The sequence below is a fragment of the Sapajus apella genome, unplaced genomic scaffold (assembly GCF_009761245.1).
Source record: "Sapajus apella isolate SASKATOON/1434 unplaced genomic scaffold, GSC_monkey_1.0 scaffold164, whole genome shotgun sequence".
In the NCBI taxonomy this organism is placed as follows: Eukaryota; Metazoa; Chordata; class Mammalia; order Primates; family Cebidae; genus Sapajus; species Sapajus apella.
The window spans coordinates 2,061,214-2,079,868 of NW_022437104.1; the positions used below are offsets into that span (position 1 = coordinate 2,061,214).

An 18,655-nucleotide genomic window follows, 5' to 3' on the forward strand; every position below is an offset into this window, starting at 1 on the left:
ATTCCTGCATTACTTTCAAGGTTTGGCAAACGTTGAATGACAATGGCATAAGACCTAAAACAATAGTTAGCACCCAAATTAAAGATAGATTAAAACTGTATCACTTGATAGAGATGAATTGGTAGTTACACTAATTCTTACTAATTGTCTTAAGTTGCATTTTTAGACAATGTTTGTTTCACTTATATGTGTATAACTTTAAAAGTAAATGTTACTACAAAGCTTAAAATAGCTTTAAAAAACTAGTTTCAGCTCTTCCTTTCTAACTTGGACCCGGCAGAATGGCTCCTGCAAAGAAGGGGGGTGAGAAGAAAAAGGGCCGTTCTGCCATCAACAAGGTGGTGACCCGAGAATACACCAACATTGACAAGCGTATCCATGGAGTGGGCTTCAAGAAACGTGCCCCTCAGGCACTCAAAGAGATTCAGAAATTTTCCACAAAGGGGATGGGAACTCCAGATGTGTGCATTGATACCATGCTCAACAAAGCTGTCTGGGCCAAAGGAATAAGGAATGTCCCATACTGAATCCATGTGCAGTTGTCCAGAAAACGTAATGAGGATGAAGATTCAGCAAATAAGCTCTATACTTTGGTTATCTATGTACCTGTTGCTACCACTTTCAAAAATCTATAATCAATTGCTGATCATCAAATACATCAAATAAAGTTATAAAATTGAAAAAAAAAAGGGAAAAAAACTAGTTTCCTATGTCATTCCTTTCCATCTGATATCTTTCACCCTAAACTTTTGCTTATTTATTCTGGTATTTACTTTCATATTTCCAAATAGTAAGCTTATATGAGTATTTCCTCACTACCAAATTTGACACATTGGTTGACTGCTTAATATGGAAGATGAATTTTTAGCTCTCTTACTTATTCAAAAGGCCCCATCATTGTCTCTGTTCTATCTGTACCCTATTTGAAATTCTGGACGTCTTTGGATATCACTTGATTTGAGCTCCTAATCAGTAACTAGATTTCTGACCAGGGAGAGAAGTTACACAAATATCTGTCAATGTGGAGATCATAATATCTGGCTTTTTCAGAGCAGATTCATGGAGGATCGGGGAAGAGAGAGGAGGGAAGGAGTGAGAGACAGAAAGTGAAAGAGAGAATAATTCTCAGATTTTTGATTGATTTCCAGGGCTTGTTGGATGTCTGATTGGAGATGTCCTTCAAGTCTTATACTGTACAGGGTCTATGATTCAGTGAGGGAGGAGTTAGCACTAACAGTGATCGCTGTCAGATGACTGGAAGCTTTGGGTAGTGATGTGGTTTTCCAGAGATCATGTATAGAATGACAAGAGCGGAAGTCAGAGCTGGAAGACTACAGTAGTTAAAAAGCAAGCAAGGGAAGAGGACCCCAAAGGGGAGACTCATAAGAAGTGGCCAGAGAAGTAGAAGGATAATTGGAAGAGGCTGCTGTCATAGAGGCTCAGAAATGAGAAAGTTTCATGAAGGAAGGGATGTCAACTGTGCTCAAGACTACAGAGAAGTCAAGTTAAGTAAGGACTGAAGTGAGTCATTTAGCTCCATTAATAAGAAAATAATTTGTGATTGTGGGAAGGAAAGATTCCATGGATCTGAGGGGAAGAGGACAGATTGCAGTGTATTGAGGGTGGAAGGAGAAGTGATCAATTAGAGCAGGACAATGTAGACTACACTTTCAAGAAGCTTGACATTGAAAAGAATAAAAATTATAGGATAGTAGCAGAAGAAGTGTATGTTATTGTTTCAGTTTTATTTTGTGCCAAAATGACTCCAGAAACTAATGGTTTTAAAAAACAAAAATGTATTATACATTGTGATTTTGTGGGAAAGGCAATTCATGTTTCAGATGGCATTGCCTGTGGGCGGGGGCGGTCAGGGGAAGTTACCTATTTGATGTGAATATTGAAGGATGGCTTTATTCACATGCCTGACACTTTGAAAGGAATAGCTTGGAAGGATAGGATAAGCTGGTCCCTTTTCCGTCTCCATATTGTCTCAGACCTTCTCTACACGATCTTTCCAGCAGGGTAGTCAAACATCTTGCATGGCAGCTCAGACTCCTAAAATCTAAAGCAGAAACTGACAGTTCTCTTAAAGACTAGGCCTGGAGCTGGCACAGTGTCACTTCTGCCGCATAGTTTTGGTCAAAGAAGTCTCATGCAAGCCCAGAGTCATGTCACCTCTCAATAAGAGGAGTGTTGAGGAATTGTGTGCATTGTAAATCTGTCACAATGGTATTCAGAGAGTGGCTTTTTCCTCCAAGAAAGAAGTTGCACCTTTGTTTATAATTGTTTCATTGCTATTTTCTTAGGATAAACTGCAGTTCCCAGAGGATGAAAGTGTATGAGGGCCATAGAAATGCTTCTTCTTTTGACACAGATATGGGGGGTGGATGTACTTCTGCACTGAAAAAAGAATTACCCTTCCATCTAGCAATCCTATTATTGATTATATACCCAAGGAATGTAAATCATTCTACCATAAAGATACATGCACGTGTATGTTCACTGCAGTGCAATTCACAATAGCAAATATAAGGAATCAACTTAAATGCCCATCAACAGTAGACTGGATAAAAAAAATGTGATATAACATGGAATACTATGTGGCCATAAAAATGAGTGAGATCATGTCGTTTGCAGCAACATGGATGGGGCTGGAGGCCATTAACCTAAGGAACTAATGCAGGAACAGAAAACCAAATACTGCATGTTCCCAGTTATAAGTGGGAGGTAAACCTTGTGAAGATAATGGACACAAAGAAGGGAACAAAAGACACCAGGGCCAAATAGACTTGAGGACAGAGAGTGGGAGGAGGGTGAGGATCAAAAACTACCTATTGGATACTATGCATATTACCTGGGTGATGAAATAATCTGTATACCAAACCCCTGTGACACAAAATGTACCTATATAACAAACCTGCACATGTACCTCTGAACCTAAAATAAAATGTTTTTAAAAAAGAAAATGGAGCTTTCTTTTCAGTCACTCAGTGACTAAGTTTTCAGACTTAGTCATTGAGTTCCCAATAACAGAGTATGGAAGGGGAAAAATAACTTTATAGAAGAAAACAACTACTTTAATCAAGTAATCAAAGTTAACATCACCAGTAATAACTCATAGTGATATCATGTGCCCCATCTATGGATGCTCTGTATCATTTTACTGGTATTTTCCAAAACCTGCAAATCAAGTTCAATCATGAAAAAAACATCAGATAAACCCAAATTCTATAAAATACCTGACCAGTATTCCTCAAAATTGTCAAGGTCATCAAAAACAAGGACAGACTGAAAATTTGTCAGTCCAGAGGAGACTGAAAAGCTGTGATGACTAAATGGGATCCTGAAAGAGAAAAAGAACATTAGTGTAAAAAGTTTGGGAGGCCGAGGTGGGTGGATCACGAGGTCAAGAGATCGAGACCATCCTGGTCAACACGGTGAAACCCCGTCTCTACTAAAACCACAAAAAATTAGCTGGGCATGGTGGCGCGTGCCTGTAATCCCAGCTACTCAGGAGGCTGAGGCAGGAGAATTGCCTGAACCCAGGAGGCGGAGGTTGCGGTGAGCTGAGATCGCGCCTTTGCACTCCAGCCTGGGTAAAAAGAGCGAAACTTCGTCTCAAAAAAAAAAAAAAAAAAAAAAAAGTAAGGACATCTGAATAACTTATTTCATTTAGCTGATAGTACCAATATTAATTTCTTGGTTTTGACAGTTGTACCATGGTTATGTAAAATGTTAATAGGGAAAACTGGGTGAACTATATATGGGAACTCTCTTTGTAACTTTTCTATAAACCTAAAATATGCCAAATGAAAAATTTATTTAAAAAATAGTGACTTTGGCCAGGCATGGTGGCTCACGCCTGTAATCCAAGCACTTTGGAGGCCAAGGCGGGCAGATCACCTGAGGTCGGGAGTTCAAGACAAGCCTGACCAACATAGTGAAACCCTGTCTTTAAAAAAAAATAGTGACTTTTTGCATGTTTCTCTAGGCTTTCTGTTCTGACTCTGGAAACATTTTCTGAAGCCAAGCTCTAGCGTTCAGGCCTTTGGAAATGAGGTCTGTATTGTTAAAAAATTATGGAGCCTGGCATCACTTGGGGAGGGCAATTATGGGTGTCAGAGAGGCCCTGCTCACCTCAGTAACAACTCTCATCAGTTATTTCACATTGTGTGTCTTTCTGCCTGATTCTGTTTTGGGGGATGTTTGTTGGGGACAAAATTGTCCTGGGTTAAAGAAGAAGAGGAGGCAAGGACATCTCATTCCCTTGCTAACATGGACTGATAAGACAGAGGGCAGAGGAGGAGCCGTTGGAGATGGCATGCAGAGACCACAAATTCACTTCTGCCCCTCAGACCCTACAAACACTTTGGTTTGTTTAATAATCTGTGATTGATCTGATCTTCATCATGAGTACCTACCTTCTGCATTGGGTAGTCAGTAGGAAAAAGACATGAATTTATATGTAATCGGTAAGGATTATCTGATGTAATCATTTAAACGGTCCCTTTTTATACATACTTGATCCTTATCTGTTCCTGTGGAAATCCCCTTCCCTTCCCTCCCCCTCTCCCTCCCCCTCTCCCTTCCCCTCCCCCTTCCCCTCTTCCTCCCTGCTCTTCCTCTCCCCTCCCTCCTCCCCCCCCCCCCTCCCCTTCCCTCCCCTCGCCTCCCCTCCCTTCCCTTCCCTCTCCTTTCTTTCTCTTTCTTTCCTTTCTTCCTTCCTTCCTTCCTTCTTTCTCTTTCTTTCTTTCTTTGTCTTTCTGTCTTTTTCTTTCTTTCTTTTTTCTTCCTTTCTTTCCTTTCTTTTTCTCTCTCTGTCCCCCATCCCTCCCCCTCCCTCCCTCCCTCCCTCCCTTCCTTCCTTCCCTTTTCTCTCTTTCCTTTCTTCCATTTCTTCTATTTCTTGAAACAGGGTCTTGCTCTGGAACCCAGACTAGAGTACAATGGGATGATTATGGCTCACTGCAGCCTTAACCTCCTGGGCTCAAGAGATCCTCCCATGTCAGCCTCCTTTGTAGCTGGGACTACAGGTGCATACCACCATGCTCAGCTAATATTTATTTATTTATTTTTATTTTACTTTAAGTTTTGGGGTACCTGTACTGAATGTGCAGGTTTGTTACGTGAGTATACACGTGCCATGGTGGATTGCTGCACGTATCAGCACGTCATCTAGGCTTCAAGCCCCTAATGCATTAGGTACTTGTCCCAATGCTCTCCCTCTCCTTTCCCCTCACCCACTGACAGTCCCTGGTATGCAATGTTCCCCTTCCTGTGTCCATGTGTTCCCACTGTTCAACTCCCATCTATGAGTGAGAATATACGGTGTTTGGTTTTCTGTTCCTGTGTTAGTTTGCTGAGGATGATGGTCTCTAGCTTCATCCATGTCCCTGCAAAGGACATGAACTCATTCATGTTTATGGCTTCATAGTATTCCATGGTGTATATATGCCACATTTTCTTTATTCAGTCTATCATTGATGGGTATTTGGGTTGGTTCCAAGTCTTTGCTATTGTAAATAGTGCTACAGTAACATATGTGTGCACGTGTCTTTATAGTAGAATGATTTATAATCCTTTGGGTTATACACTGTAATGGGATTGCTGGGTCAAATGGAATTTCTATTTCTAGATCCTTGAGGAATTTCCACACTGTCTTCCACAATGGTTGAACTAATTTACACTCCCACTAACAGTGTAAAAGTGTTCCTATTTCTCCACATCCTCTCCAGCATCTGTTGTTTCCTGACTTTTTATTGATAGCCATTCTAACTGGTATGAGCTAGTATCTCATTGTGATTTTGATTTGCATTTCTCTAATAACCAGTGATGATGAGCTTTTTTTTTATATATATATATTTGTTGGCCACATAAATGTCTTCTTTTGAGACGTGTCTATTATATTCTTCACCCAATTTTTGATGGGGTTGTTTGTTTTTTCCTTGTAAATTTGTTTAAGTTCCTTGTAGATTCTGGATATTATACCTTTGTCAGATGAAGAGACTGCGAAATTTTTTCTTCACTCTGTAGGTTGCCTGTTCACTCTGATGATAGTTTATTTTGTTGAGCAGAAGTTCTTTAGTTTAATTGGATCCCATTTGTCAATTTTGGCTTTTGTTGCAATTGCTTTTGGTGTTTAAATCATGAAGTCTTTCCTCATGCCTATGTCCTAAATGGTATTGACTAGGTTTTCTTCTAGGGTTTTAGGTTTTACGTATAAGTCTTTAATACATCTTGAGGTAATTTTTGTATAAGTTGTAAAGAAGGGGTCCAATTTCTGTTTTCTGCATATGGCTAGCCAGTTTTCCCAGCACCATTTATTAAATAGGGAATCCTTTCCCCATTGCTTGTTTTTGTCTGGTGTGTTGAAGATCAGATGGTTGTAGATGTGTGGTGTTATTTCTGAGGCCTCTGTTCTGTTCCATTGGTCTATGTATCTGTTTTGGTACCAGTACCATGCTGTTTCTGTTACTGTAGCCTTTAGTTTGAAGTCAGGTAACGTGATGCCTCCAGCTTTGTTCTTTTTGCTTAGAATTGTCTTGGCTATATGGACGCTTTGTTTGGTTCCATACGACATTTAAAGTAGTTTTTTTCTAGTTCTATAAAGAAAATCAGTGGTAGCTTGATGGGGATAGCATCGAATCTATAAGTTACTTTTGGGCAGTATGTTCATTTTCACAATATTGATTCTTCCTATCCATGAGCATGGATTTTTTTTTCCATTTGTTTGTGCCCTCTCTTATTTCTTTGAGCAGTGGTTTATAGTTCTCCTTGAAGAGGTCCTTCATGTCCCTTGTAAGTTTTATTCCTAGGTATTTTCTTTTCTTTGTAGCAATTGTGAATGGGTGTTCACTCATGATTTGGCTCTCTGCTTGTCTATTATTGGTGTATAGGAATGCTTGTGATTTTTTGCACATTAATTTTGTATCCTGAGACTTTGCTGAAGTTGTTTATCAGCTTAAGGAGTCTTTAGGCTGTGACGATGGGGTTTTCTAAATATACAATCATGTCATCTGCAAACAGAGACAATTTGACTCCTTCTCTTCCTATTTGAATACCCTTTATTTCTGTCTCTTGCCTGATTGCCCTGGCCAGAACTTCCAATACTATGTTGAATATGAGTGGTGAGAGAGGGCATGCTTGTCTTGTGCTGGTTTTCAAAGGGAATAATTCCAGCTTTTGCCCGTTCAGTATGATATTGGTTATGGGTTTCTCATAAATAGCTCTTATTATTTTGAGATATGTTCCATCAATACCTAGCTCATTGAGAGATTTTAGCATGAAGGGGTGTGGAATTTTACTGAAGGCCTTTTCTGTATCAATTGAGATCATCATGTGGATTTTGTTATTGGTTCTGTTTATGTGATGGATTATGTTTATTGATTTGCGTATGTTGAACTGCCTTGCATCCCAGGGATGAAGCCAACTTGATCGTGGTGGATAAGCATTTTGATGTGCTGCTGAATTCGTTTTGCCAGTATTTTATTGAGGGTTTTTGCATCAAAGTTCATCAGGGATACTGGCCTGAAATTTTCTCTTTTTGTTGTGTCTCTGCCAGGTTTTGGAATCAGGATGATGCTGGCCTCATAAAATGAGTTAGGGAGGAGTCCCTCTTTTTCTGTTGTTTGGAATAGTTTCAGAAGGAATGGTACCTGCTCCTGTTTGTACCTCTGGTAGAATTTGACTGTGAATCTGTCTGGTCTTGGGCTTTTTTTGGGTTGGTAGGCTATTAATTATTGCCTCAATTTCAGAACTTGTTATTGATCTATTCAGGGCTTAGTCTTGGGAGGGTGTATGTGTCCAGGAATTTATCCCTTTCTTCTAGATTTTCTAGTTTATTTGTGTAGAGGTATGTATAGTATTCACTGATAGTAGTTTGTATTTCTGTGAGATAGTATCCCCTTTATCATTTTTTATTGTGTCTATTTGATTCTTCTTTCTTTTATTCTTTATTAGTCTGGCAAGTGGTCTATGTTTTGTTAATCTTTTCAGAAAACCAGCTCCTGGATTCATTGATTTTTTTGAAGGGCTTTTCATGTCTCTGTCTCCTTCAGTTCTGCTCTGATCTTTGTTATTTCTTATCTTCTACTAGCTTTTGAATTTGTTTGCTCTTGCTTCTTTAATTTTTTAAATTGTGATTTAAGGGTGTCGATTTTAGATCTTTCCTGCTTTCTGCTGTGGGCATTTAGTGCTATAAATTTCCCTCTCAACACTGCTTTAGCTGTGTCCCAGAGATTCTGGTACGTTCTGTCTTTGTTCTCATTGGTTTCAAAGAACTTCTTTATTTCTGACTTAATTTCATTATTTACGCAGCAGTCATTCAGAAACGGATTGTTTAGTTTCCATGTATTTGTGCAGTTTTGAGGGAGTTTCTTAATCCTGAGTTCTGATTAGATTGCACTATGGTCTGAGAGACTGTTATGATTTCCATTCTTTTGCATTTACGTAGAAGTGTTTTACTTCCAATTATGTGATCAATTTTAGAATAAGTGCTATATGATGCTGAGAATAGTGTATATTCTGTTGGTTTGTGGTGGAGAGTTCTGTATACACATATTAGGTCCACTTGGTCCAGAGCTGAGTTCAAGTCCTGAATATCCTTGTTAATTTTGTGTCTCATTGATCTGTCTAATATTGATAGTGGGGTGTTAAAGTCTCCCACAATTATTGTGTGGGAGTGTAAGTCTCTTTGTAGGTCTCTAAGAACTTGTTTTATGAATCTGGTTTCTCCTATATTGGTTGCATATATATTTAGGATAGTTCTTTCTTCTTGTTTGATTGATCTCTTTACCATTCTGTAACGCCCTTCTTTGTATTTTTTGATCTTTGTTGGTTTAAAGTCTGTTTTTTTCAGAGACCAGGATTGCAGCTGTTGCTTTTTTTTTTTTTTTTTTTTTTTGCTTTTCTGAGCCTATATGTGTCTTTGCACGTGAGATAAGTCTCCTAAATATAGCACACTGATGGGTCTTCACTCTATTCAATTTGCCAGTCTGTGTCTTTTAACTGGGGCATTTAGCCCATTTACATTTAAGATTAATATTGTTATGTATGAATTTGATCCTGTCATCATGGTGCTAGCTGGTTATTTTGCACATTAGTTTATGCGGCTTCTTCATAGTGTCATTGGTCTTTATATTTTGATGTGTTTTTTGCAGTGGCTAGTACCAGTGTTTTTCCTTCTCCATATTTAGTGCTTTCTTCAGGAGCTCTTGTAAGGCAGGCCTGGTGGTGACAAAATCCTTCAGCATTTGCTTGTCTGGAAAGGTTTTTATTTCTCCCTTGCTAATGAAGCTTAGTTTGGCTGGATATGAAATTCTGGGTTGAAAATTCTTTTCTTTAAAAATGTTGAATATCGGCCCCCACTCTTTTCTGGCTTGTAGGGTTTCTGCAGAGAGTTCTACTGTTAGTTTGATGGGCTTCCTTTGTAGGTAACGTGACCTTTCTCTCTGGCTGCCCTTAACATTTTCCCCTTTCTTTCAACTTTGAAGAATCTGATGACTATGTGTCTTGGGGTTGATATTCTCTAGGAGTATCTTAGTGGTGTTCACTGTATTTCTTGTATTTGAATGTTGGCCTGTCTTGCTAGGTTGGAGAAGTTCTCCTGGATAATATCCAAAGTGTGTTTTCTAACTTGGTTCCATTCTCCCTGTCACTTTTAGGGTCCTCAATCAATTGTAGGTTTGGTCTTTACACATAGTCCCATATTTATTAGAGGCTTTGTTCATTCCTTTTTCTCTAATCTTGTCTTCACGCCTCATTTCAGTAAGTTGATCTTCAATCTCTGACATCCTTTCTTCTGCTTGATTGATTCAGCTATTGATACTTGCATATGCTTCACAAAGATCTTGCCCTGTGTTTTTCACCTTCCTCAGGTCATTTATGTTCTTCCCTAAAACAGGTTCTTCTAGTTAGCAGTTCCTGTAACCTTTTGTCAAGGTTCTTTGCTTCCTTGCATTGGGTTAGAACATGTTCCTTTAGCTCAGAGGAGTTTGTTATTACCCACCTTCTGAAGCCTACTTCTGTCAATTTGTCAAACTCATTCTCCATTCCGTTTTGTGCCCTTGCTAGAGAGGAGTTGTGATCATTTGTAGGAGAAGAGGCATTCTAGTTTTTGGAATTTTCAGCATTTTTTGCCCTGGTTTTTCCTCATCTTTGTGGATTTATCTGCCTTTGATCTTTGAGGCTGATGACCTTTGGATGGGATTTCCATGTGGGGGTCCTTTTCGGTGATGTTGATGTTATTGCTGTTAGGTTTTTTTTTTTTTTTTTTTTTTTTTTTTTTTTTTTTTTTTTTTTTTTTTTCCTAACAGGCTCCTGTTCTGCAGGTCTGCTGCAGTTTGCTCGAGGTCCACTCCAGACCCTGTTTGCCTCGGTATCACCAGTGGAGGCTGCAGAATAGCAATGACTGCTGCTTGCTTCTTCCTCTGGAAGCCTTGTCCCAGAGGGGCAACAATCTGATGCCAGCCAGAGCTCTCCTGTATGAGGTGTCTGTTGACACCTGCTGGGAGGTCTCTCCCAGTCAGGAGGCATGGGGTTCAAGGAGCCACATGAGGAGGCAGTCTGTCCCTTAGCAGAGCTCGAGCACTGTGCTGGGAGAAACCTCCTTGTCAGGAGGTTTCTCTTCAGAGCCAGCAGGCCAGAACGTTTAAGTCTGCTGCAGCTGTGCCCACAGCCACCCTTTTCCCCAGGTGCTGTGTCCCAGGGAGGTGGCAGTTTAATCTATAAGCCCCCAACTGGGGCTGCTGCCTTTCTTTCAGAGATGCCCTGCCCCATGAGGAGGAATCTAGAGAGGCAATCTGACCACAGCCGCTTTGCCACACTTTGGTGAGTTCTGCCCATTCCAAGCTTCCAGGCCTCCTTAACACTGTCAGGGGAAAACTGCCTACTGAAGCCTCAGTAATGGCAGATGCCCCCCCCCCCCCACCAAGCTCCATAGTCCCAGGTCGACTTCAGAATGCTGGGCTGGAAGTGAGAATTTCAAGCCAGTGATTCTTAGCTTGATGGGGTCCATGTGGGAGTGGGACTCGCTGAGTGAGACTACTTGGCTCCCTGGCTTCAGTCCCCTTTCTGGGGGAGTGAACAGTTCTGTCACACTGGGGTCCCAGGTGCCACTGGGTTTTGAAAAAAAAATGAAACTCCTGCAGCTAGCTCAGTGTCTGCCCAAACAGCTACCCAGTTTTGTGCTTGAAACCCAGCGCTCTGGTGGTGTTGGCACATGAGGGAATCTGCTGGTCTACAGATTGCAAAAACTGTGGGAGAAGCATAGTATTTGGGCCAGATAGCACAGTCCCTCACAGCTTCCATTGGCTGGAGGAGGGAGATTCCAAGCTCCTTGCACTTTACAAGTGAGGTGGTGCTTCACCCTGCTTCTATTTGCCCTCCATTGGGCTGTACCCACTGACTAACCAGTACCAATGAGATGAACTGGGCACCTCAGTTGGAAATGCAGAAATCCCTTGCCTTCTGTGTTTGTCTCACTGGGAGCTGCAGACCAAAGCTGTTCCTATTAGGGCATGATGCTAGATTCCCCCCAACCATCACATATAAATTTTAAAATAGTTTTTTTTTCTAGTTCCATGAAGAATGTCATTGATAGTTTAATAGGAACATCATTGAATTTATAAATTGCTTTGGTCAGTTTGGCCATTTCGACAATATTGCTTCTTCCTGTTCATGAACATTTTTTTGTGCCTTTCCATTTGTTTGTGTCATCTCTGACTTCTTTGAGTGGAGATTTTTCTCCTCCCTAGTTAGCTGTATTCCTAGGTATTTTATTCTCTTCATGGCAATTGTGAATGGATTGTGTTTCTCAGTTGGCTCTCAGCTTGAAGGTTGTTGGTGTATAGAAGTGCTCCTTGTTTTTGTGCATTAATTTTGTATTCTGAAACTTTCCTGAAGTTGTTTATCAGATCAAGGAGCTTTTGGGCAGAGAGTTTGGAATTTCCTAGGTATAGAATCATATTGTTTACAAATAGTTTGTTTGATTTCTATAAAAAACATAATGGGGTAAAAGCAAACATCTGTCAGCAATGGAATAGAACAATAAAAATGCCCAAGAATAAATTTAATTTAATGTAAAGAACTAATATGAAGCAAATAACACAGTCATTGTGCGGGATAAGTAAAAAGACTTGCGGAATTGGGGAGTGTCTTTTTCTTGGATAGAGAGATTCTATAATCAAAGGATGGTTATTGTCTCTAAGTTAAGATGTAATTTAAAAATAATAACTAGTGTCTCAATAGGAATATTTTAAGCACCTGATCAAATGATTCTGAAGCTCACCTGAAAGACAAACGGTGTCAGAATAGATAGAAAAGGAGAAAGCAATGAGGGAGGGAAGCATTTTTCACATTTCAAATATAATTAAGCTATAGCAATTAAAATAGTGTAGTAGTGGTACAGGTATAAACCACTCAATGGAGGAAATTTAAGAGAGTTACATACAAAATTGAGTGGGGATGTAGGAGATGATAAAAGAGCCATTTCAATGTTCAACATTATGGACACAGGGAGGCGAGCACTACACACTGGGGTCTGTTGGGGGGAAATGGGGGAGGGACAGTGGGGGGGTGGGGAGTTGGGGAGAGAGAGCATGGGGAGAAATGCCAGATATAGGTGAAGGGGAGGAAGGCAGCAAATCACACTGCCATGTGTGTACCTATGCAACAATCTTGCATGTTCTTCACATGTACCCCCAAACCTAAAATGCAATAAAAAAAAAGCCATTTCAAAACAGTGGGTGAAACAAGGATTCAACAAATGATGGAGCCTCTACCACTTTAATTTTGTCCAGATGGATCAATGATTTTGAATGTACAATAATGTAACAAAAAATCTATGACTCTCTTATTGTATTGGAGTGGGTAAGATCATTGCAAGCATGACAGCAAACTCATGAACAAGGCAAGAAAATGATTTATGAAAGCATATATAAAATATGTATTAAAATATCTGATGGTGAATTTTTCTGAAATGCATTCTTCCCTTAAGAGTAATCTGGGGCTCATATTCTCCAAAGCCATTAGAAGTGAAAGAAGGGTTGGGTGGGGAAAAAGAAAAGTGCTTTGCGAGTTCACTTTTGCTGTCAGGAGAGCTTGTGGTCTAGGTTCTCCACAGAGGCAGGAAAACTTCAGTCACGTGGCGAATGCCCTACTCAGTGCGCATGCGGCATAGACCTGTTGCTGCGCATGTCTGTTTCTACGCATCTCCATTCGTGCGTATGCGCGTTGCTGCCCACCTTTGTCCACGTAGCGTTCTGCCAGGAAAGGTTGCGTCTGAGTTCTTGTCGCCATTTTCATTCTTTCTCACTGACTGAGATTCAGCCGGTAGGTCCGCATATCGGTCTTTCGGGGAATTTAGTTGTACGTGAATGTGAGTAGGAGGCAGCGGGCTTCGGACAGGTCCTGCGGCCTAGTCCGGTGGCTTCTGAGGGAAAAGGGCCTCGCGGTTGTTGTTTGGCTCCTCCCAGGTCGCGCTACCGCCGCCACAGGTCTTGTTGTCATGGCTGGGCTGGGATGAGGGAGGAAGGTGAGCCACGGAGGCGAGGGATCACGTGAAGACGGCGCGAGAGCTGGGGGTGCTGTTAGAGATGTCTGAGTCCGAAATGCCTAGAACCTTCTGAGGGAGGACAGTTTCCAGACTTCTCGTTAGGGATGTGGGAAGGGACAGCGTGGGCAGTAAGGAAAGGGCCTGGGAATTGGGAATGCTGTGGGCTGGTGACTGTGGCCCCAAGATCTGTAGACTGCCTGGCAGCGGTGTCCTGTGAGAAGCGTAACCTTCACTCTGTTTCGCAACTTCTCACCTCCGCCCTGGACGTCATGGGAAGGAATGGGCGAGGCTGTGCATGCCAGCAAAACTTGATTTTGGGAGGGGCCTGGGCCTAGAGTGGGACGAAAGCTGTAGTCACTTCAGTTTCAATACTTGGCCTGTGTTTTCGTAAACGTCTTCATGTTGGCAGGTCTTATTGTGAAACCAAAACTCAAAGGCCTCTGTTTTTTGCTATGGCATTAAGGTGACTTCTATGACTGTTTTACTGTGATATAAACGAATCTGTTCTATTTTTTTTTTTTTTTTTTTTTTTGAGACAGTGTCTTGCTCTGTCGCCAGGCTGGAGTGCAGTGGTGCAATCTCGGCTCACCGAAACCTCCGCCTCCTGGGTTCAAGCAGTTCTTCCGTGTTGGCCTCCTGAGTAGCTGAGACCACAGGCGCGTGCCACCATGCCCGGCTAATTTTTTTTAATTATTGTATTTTTAGTAGAGAGAGGGTTTCACCATGTTGGCCAGGATGGTCTCAATCTCTTGATCTGCCCACCTCGGCCTCCCAGAGTACTGGGATTACAGGCGTGAGCCACTGCTTCCGGCCTATCCTTTAAAGCTTGCGTATTTACCATTGCTCGGTGACTTATTCTGAAAATATTTTCAAAATTTAAAAAGTACAAATCACTATTTTGCCATGTAATGATCATATATATAGCTAAGTTGTTACACACTTTTTCCAAATAACAATATTCTGTTTTCAGTGGTAACTATGAGTGAGCATGTAAGAACAAGATCCCAATCCTCAGAAAGAGGAAATGACGAAGAGTCTTCCCAGCCAGTTGGACCTGCGATTGTGAGTTCTTCAACGTTTGACGTTTTCTATTAACACAATTTATTTTTAAGTATATTTTTCAGTTAGTGTACATGCACTGATATAGGTCTTCCTTCATAAAAAATAATGATGGCATCTCATCAAGGAAACTTTGGTTCAGGAGCATTATATTCTGGTGTTGCCTGTATGGATATGGATATTTTACTCTCTCTGTGTGTGTGTGTGTGTGTGTGTGTGTGTGTATATATATATAAATATATATATAAATATATATATATATAAATATATATATATAAATATATATAAATATATATATAAATATATATAAATATATATATATATATATAACTGTTGAAAAATGTCTTTAGACTTATGATTAGATGCACATATGCATTGTGTGTATTTGTATTACAGACTTTTATTCACACACACACTTATACCCTTAGGTCCAGCAGCCCACTGAGGAAAAACGTCAAGAAGAGGAACCACCAACTGAAACTCAGGGTATTGCACCTAGTAGGGAGATGGAAAATGAAGGAGCACCTGCTGTTCAAGGTAAAGGGAGAGTGAAGAATAATGATTATGGGTGGTGGAGGTGTATTTATGCATTATATTTTATGACATAGCAGTAACAGGAGGACAGAAAACATTAGGAAGGAATCTTAAACTTTTCTTACTGCTGCTGTGGGGAGGAGTGGGACAAGGACACATAAAAAGCCACAACATTTTTCTACCATTTTGATGGAGGCTTTTTATTTATTTATTTACATACATTTATTAATGCTTCATCATGCCGCATAATATACTAAGTGCTGGAGATGTCTGCTATCTGCGTAAAGCTCATAGTCTAGTCAGACGGACTCAAATCACTGATTTAATGTGATAAGTATAATAACAAATGAGTACAAAAGGGGCAAGCAAGTTGTCTAGGGCCAACCTTGGGAAAGGAAAGGGCAGTCTTTGAAAATCTCTGCTTTCCTGTTTTTTCAGGCAACAGACTCCTGAAATAATTAGCCTACGGGTTTTGATTTTGTAATGATGAGGGAATAAATATAATTTCCTTGTTCATAGTTTATGTTTTAATTTGTAAATTGATGGCCGTTTTATCTTTAAGGTCCTCATGTTGAAGCTGTTCAACAGGACTTGGCTCTGCTTACAATAGAGGATGAACCTGGAGATGGTCCAGATGTCAAAGACGGGATTCTGCCCACTTTTGATCCCACTAAAGTGCTGGAAGCAGGTATGTTATTCATTAAGATGCAAATTATAGGGTTTCTATTTTTACAATATTATATTTTGTGTGACATAGAGGCAAAATTATTACTACTTGAATATAATACTTCACATACAAAGATTCCTTTAAGCTAGTTCACACCTAAATGGCTGACTTACACACTGTCAGAGATAGAGGGCCAGGTGTGGTGGCTCACACTTTTAACCGTAGCACTTTGGGAGGCTGAGGCAGAAGGATCACTTGAGGCCAGGAGTTCAAGAGACAGAAAAATTGGGTCTAAGCTAATTGAATTATGATATGAATGATGTGAAACATGCTAAGAGATTAGATTTTGAGTGTCTTCACTGCTGTGTGGAGTAATTCGTATTTTAATTAGCTTGATTGAGCCATTTTACAATGTGTATTTATTTTAGAACATCATGGTGTACATGATAAATATATACAACTTTATGTGTCATTTTACAAGAAAGACATGAAAACGTTTTCTGACTTTTGATTGTAATTCATTTAACCAACAGCCAACAATTTTCAGGTATTCTTATAGAGGCCCATTTTTAACAAATACATAACGTGTTTATAATATACGTCAATTTCTATTGTGATGTTAATTGTGATGGCAATGGCTTAAAGCTAGTGTGGGTATTTAGTTTACTCTATAAACTGAAATCCTTTTAAGTGTGTAAAGAGGCAGGAGTACCGGCGAAAAGAGTGACAAATGTTCACCCTACTTAAAGCAGCTGTATAATAGCTAAGCTAGTCCAAAGTAACATTTTTACACTTTTCCACAAGAGACACAAAACAAATGTAATACTGCTTTTTCCATTTACTTTACTTAGGCAGTTCTAAGCATACTCTATATTCAGAGTGTTATTTCATATCAAAATATTTAAATGATACTTTAAAAATATCTTTCTTAGGTTTTTGTTTGGTTGAATTTTTACTGAAAGTATATGCATGTTTTTCCTTTCTACTTATACATATAAAATAGATTCACTTGATTTAATTCATTCTGAACTTGAACAGTCTCTTTGTTTCCTGCTTCTACTAGAAAAAATAGCATGAAATAAAATATTGTTAATATGCCTGGAAGTCTACTTTCAGAGTTAAAGAGGCTAACTGGACATAAGCTAAAGGGTCACCCTTAGGGTTCTGATTTTAGTTAATCAACATGGTAGTTGTATACCTTTAATGCCATCTGAATAAAAATCTGCTGAGTAATATGCCCTCATTTTATATTTGTATTATAGGTGAAGGGCAACCATAGATTTAAACCAAGACAAATGAAGACTGAAACCAAGAATGTTGTTCTTATGCTGGAAATTTGACTGCTAACATTCTCTTAATAAAGTGTTACATTTTTCTGCAAATAATTCTTGTACACTTTTGTTAAGTTTATTTCTAGATTTTTAATTCTCTTGAAAATTGTATCTTTTTTGAAAGTTTAAATTTTGTGTTTGAGATGAAATGTTGGCACATTGGTTTTCTGTCATAGATAGGAAACTGGAAGCTTTCATAGGGGGATGCCAGCAGCTACTTAGATAGAAAAGGCCACCTGAGGTCAAGCATGTCCACCATGGGTGTCCCACCTCCCTTTTTTTAGCACATGGACAGTAAGAAAGAAATGAGCAACATGGAGTAGCTGAGGCTGAGGACCTGCCTGCATAATAGAAGATTAGGGGCTGCCAGAGATTCACGCCCTATGCAGATGGTACACCTGGTCCTAACTGGTTGGTTGTACCCTACGTAGATTAGATACTGCCTCCCCTCTAGCTCATCTATAATAACTCCTGCATTTCACTGCAGGATGGCAATCCTTTTTTCTGGGACCCCCTCTCTGAAGTAAAGAGCTGTTCTCTTTCTTTTGCCTGTTAAATTTCTGCTCTAAACCTCCCTCTTGGTGTGTCTGTGTCCTTGATTTCCTTCACTGTGAGACCAAGAACTCTTGAATGTTACCCCAGACAATGAGGCCACTTCAGTACTAGTTGTGGGTCTGTGGTATATGGCTTTTAACACATTGAAGTATGTTCCTTCTATTTCCAGTGTTTTGAGGGTTCATATCATGATGACATACTGAGTTTTATTAAATGCTTTTTTGGCATCAATTGAAATGATGATGGGGTTTTTATCCTTCATTCTGTTGATATGCTTTATCACATAAATTAATTTGAATATGTTGAACCATCCTTCCATCCCAGGGATAAATCTCACTTGGTCATGGTGAACATTCTTTCTAATGTATTGTTGAATTTGATTTGCTAGTATTGCAAACATTTTATCCTAATCTTTGGGTTGTCTGCTTGCTCTGTTGATAGTTTCTTTTGCTGTGCAGAAGCTCTTTAGTTTAATTAGATCCCATGTGTAAATTTTTGCTTTTGTTGTAATTGCTTTTGGCATGTTCATCATGCTTTACTTGCCCGTGCCTGTGTCCTGAATGCATTCTCTTCTAGGATGTTTAGAGTTTTGGCCTGTACATTTAAGTCTTTAATCCACCTTGAGTTAATTTTTGTATAAGATGAAGGAGTCCAGTTTTAATTTTCTGCATATGGCTAGCGAGTTCTCCCAGCACCATTTATTCAATAGAGAGTCCTTTCCCCATTGCTTGTGTTTGTCAGGTTTGTCGAAGATCAGAAAGTTGTAGGTATGTGGTCCTATTTCTGAGTTCCCTATTCTGATTCATCGGTCTATGTGTTTCTTTTTGTACCAGTACCATGCTGTTTCGGTTACTGTAGCCTTGTAGTATAGTTTGAAGTCTGGTAAACGTGATGCCTCCAGCTTTGTTCTTTTTGCTTAGGATTGTCTTGGCTATATGGGCTCATTTTTGGTTCCAT

The 18,655-nt window shown here is 39.8% G+C and overlaps 1 protein-coding gene and 1 pseudogene across 1 annotated transcript; both read left to right on the plus strand.

Annotated features, from left to right (window-relative positions):
* The first annotated feature begins 260 nt into the window (after positions 1–260).
* LOC116542218 lies at positions 261–545 on the plus strand (annotated as a pseudogene).
* Positions 546–14,446: 13,901 nt separating this feature from the next.
* Positions 14,447–17,194, plus strand: LOC116542221 (putative G antigen family E member 3). Its single transcript, XM_032267034.1, has 4 exons — positions 14,447–14,614; positions 15,040–15,148; positions 15,708–15,833; positions 17,075–17,194. The coding sequence occupies exons 1-4, from the start codon at positions 14,531–14,533 to the stop codon at positions 17,089–17,091; spliced, it is 336 nt and encodes a 111-aa protein (XP_032122925.1). The 5' UTR covers positions 14,447–14,530; the 3' UTR covers positions 17,092–17,194.
* Positions 17,195–18,655: the final 1,461 nt, after the last annotated feature.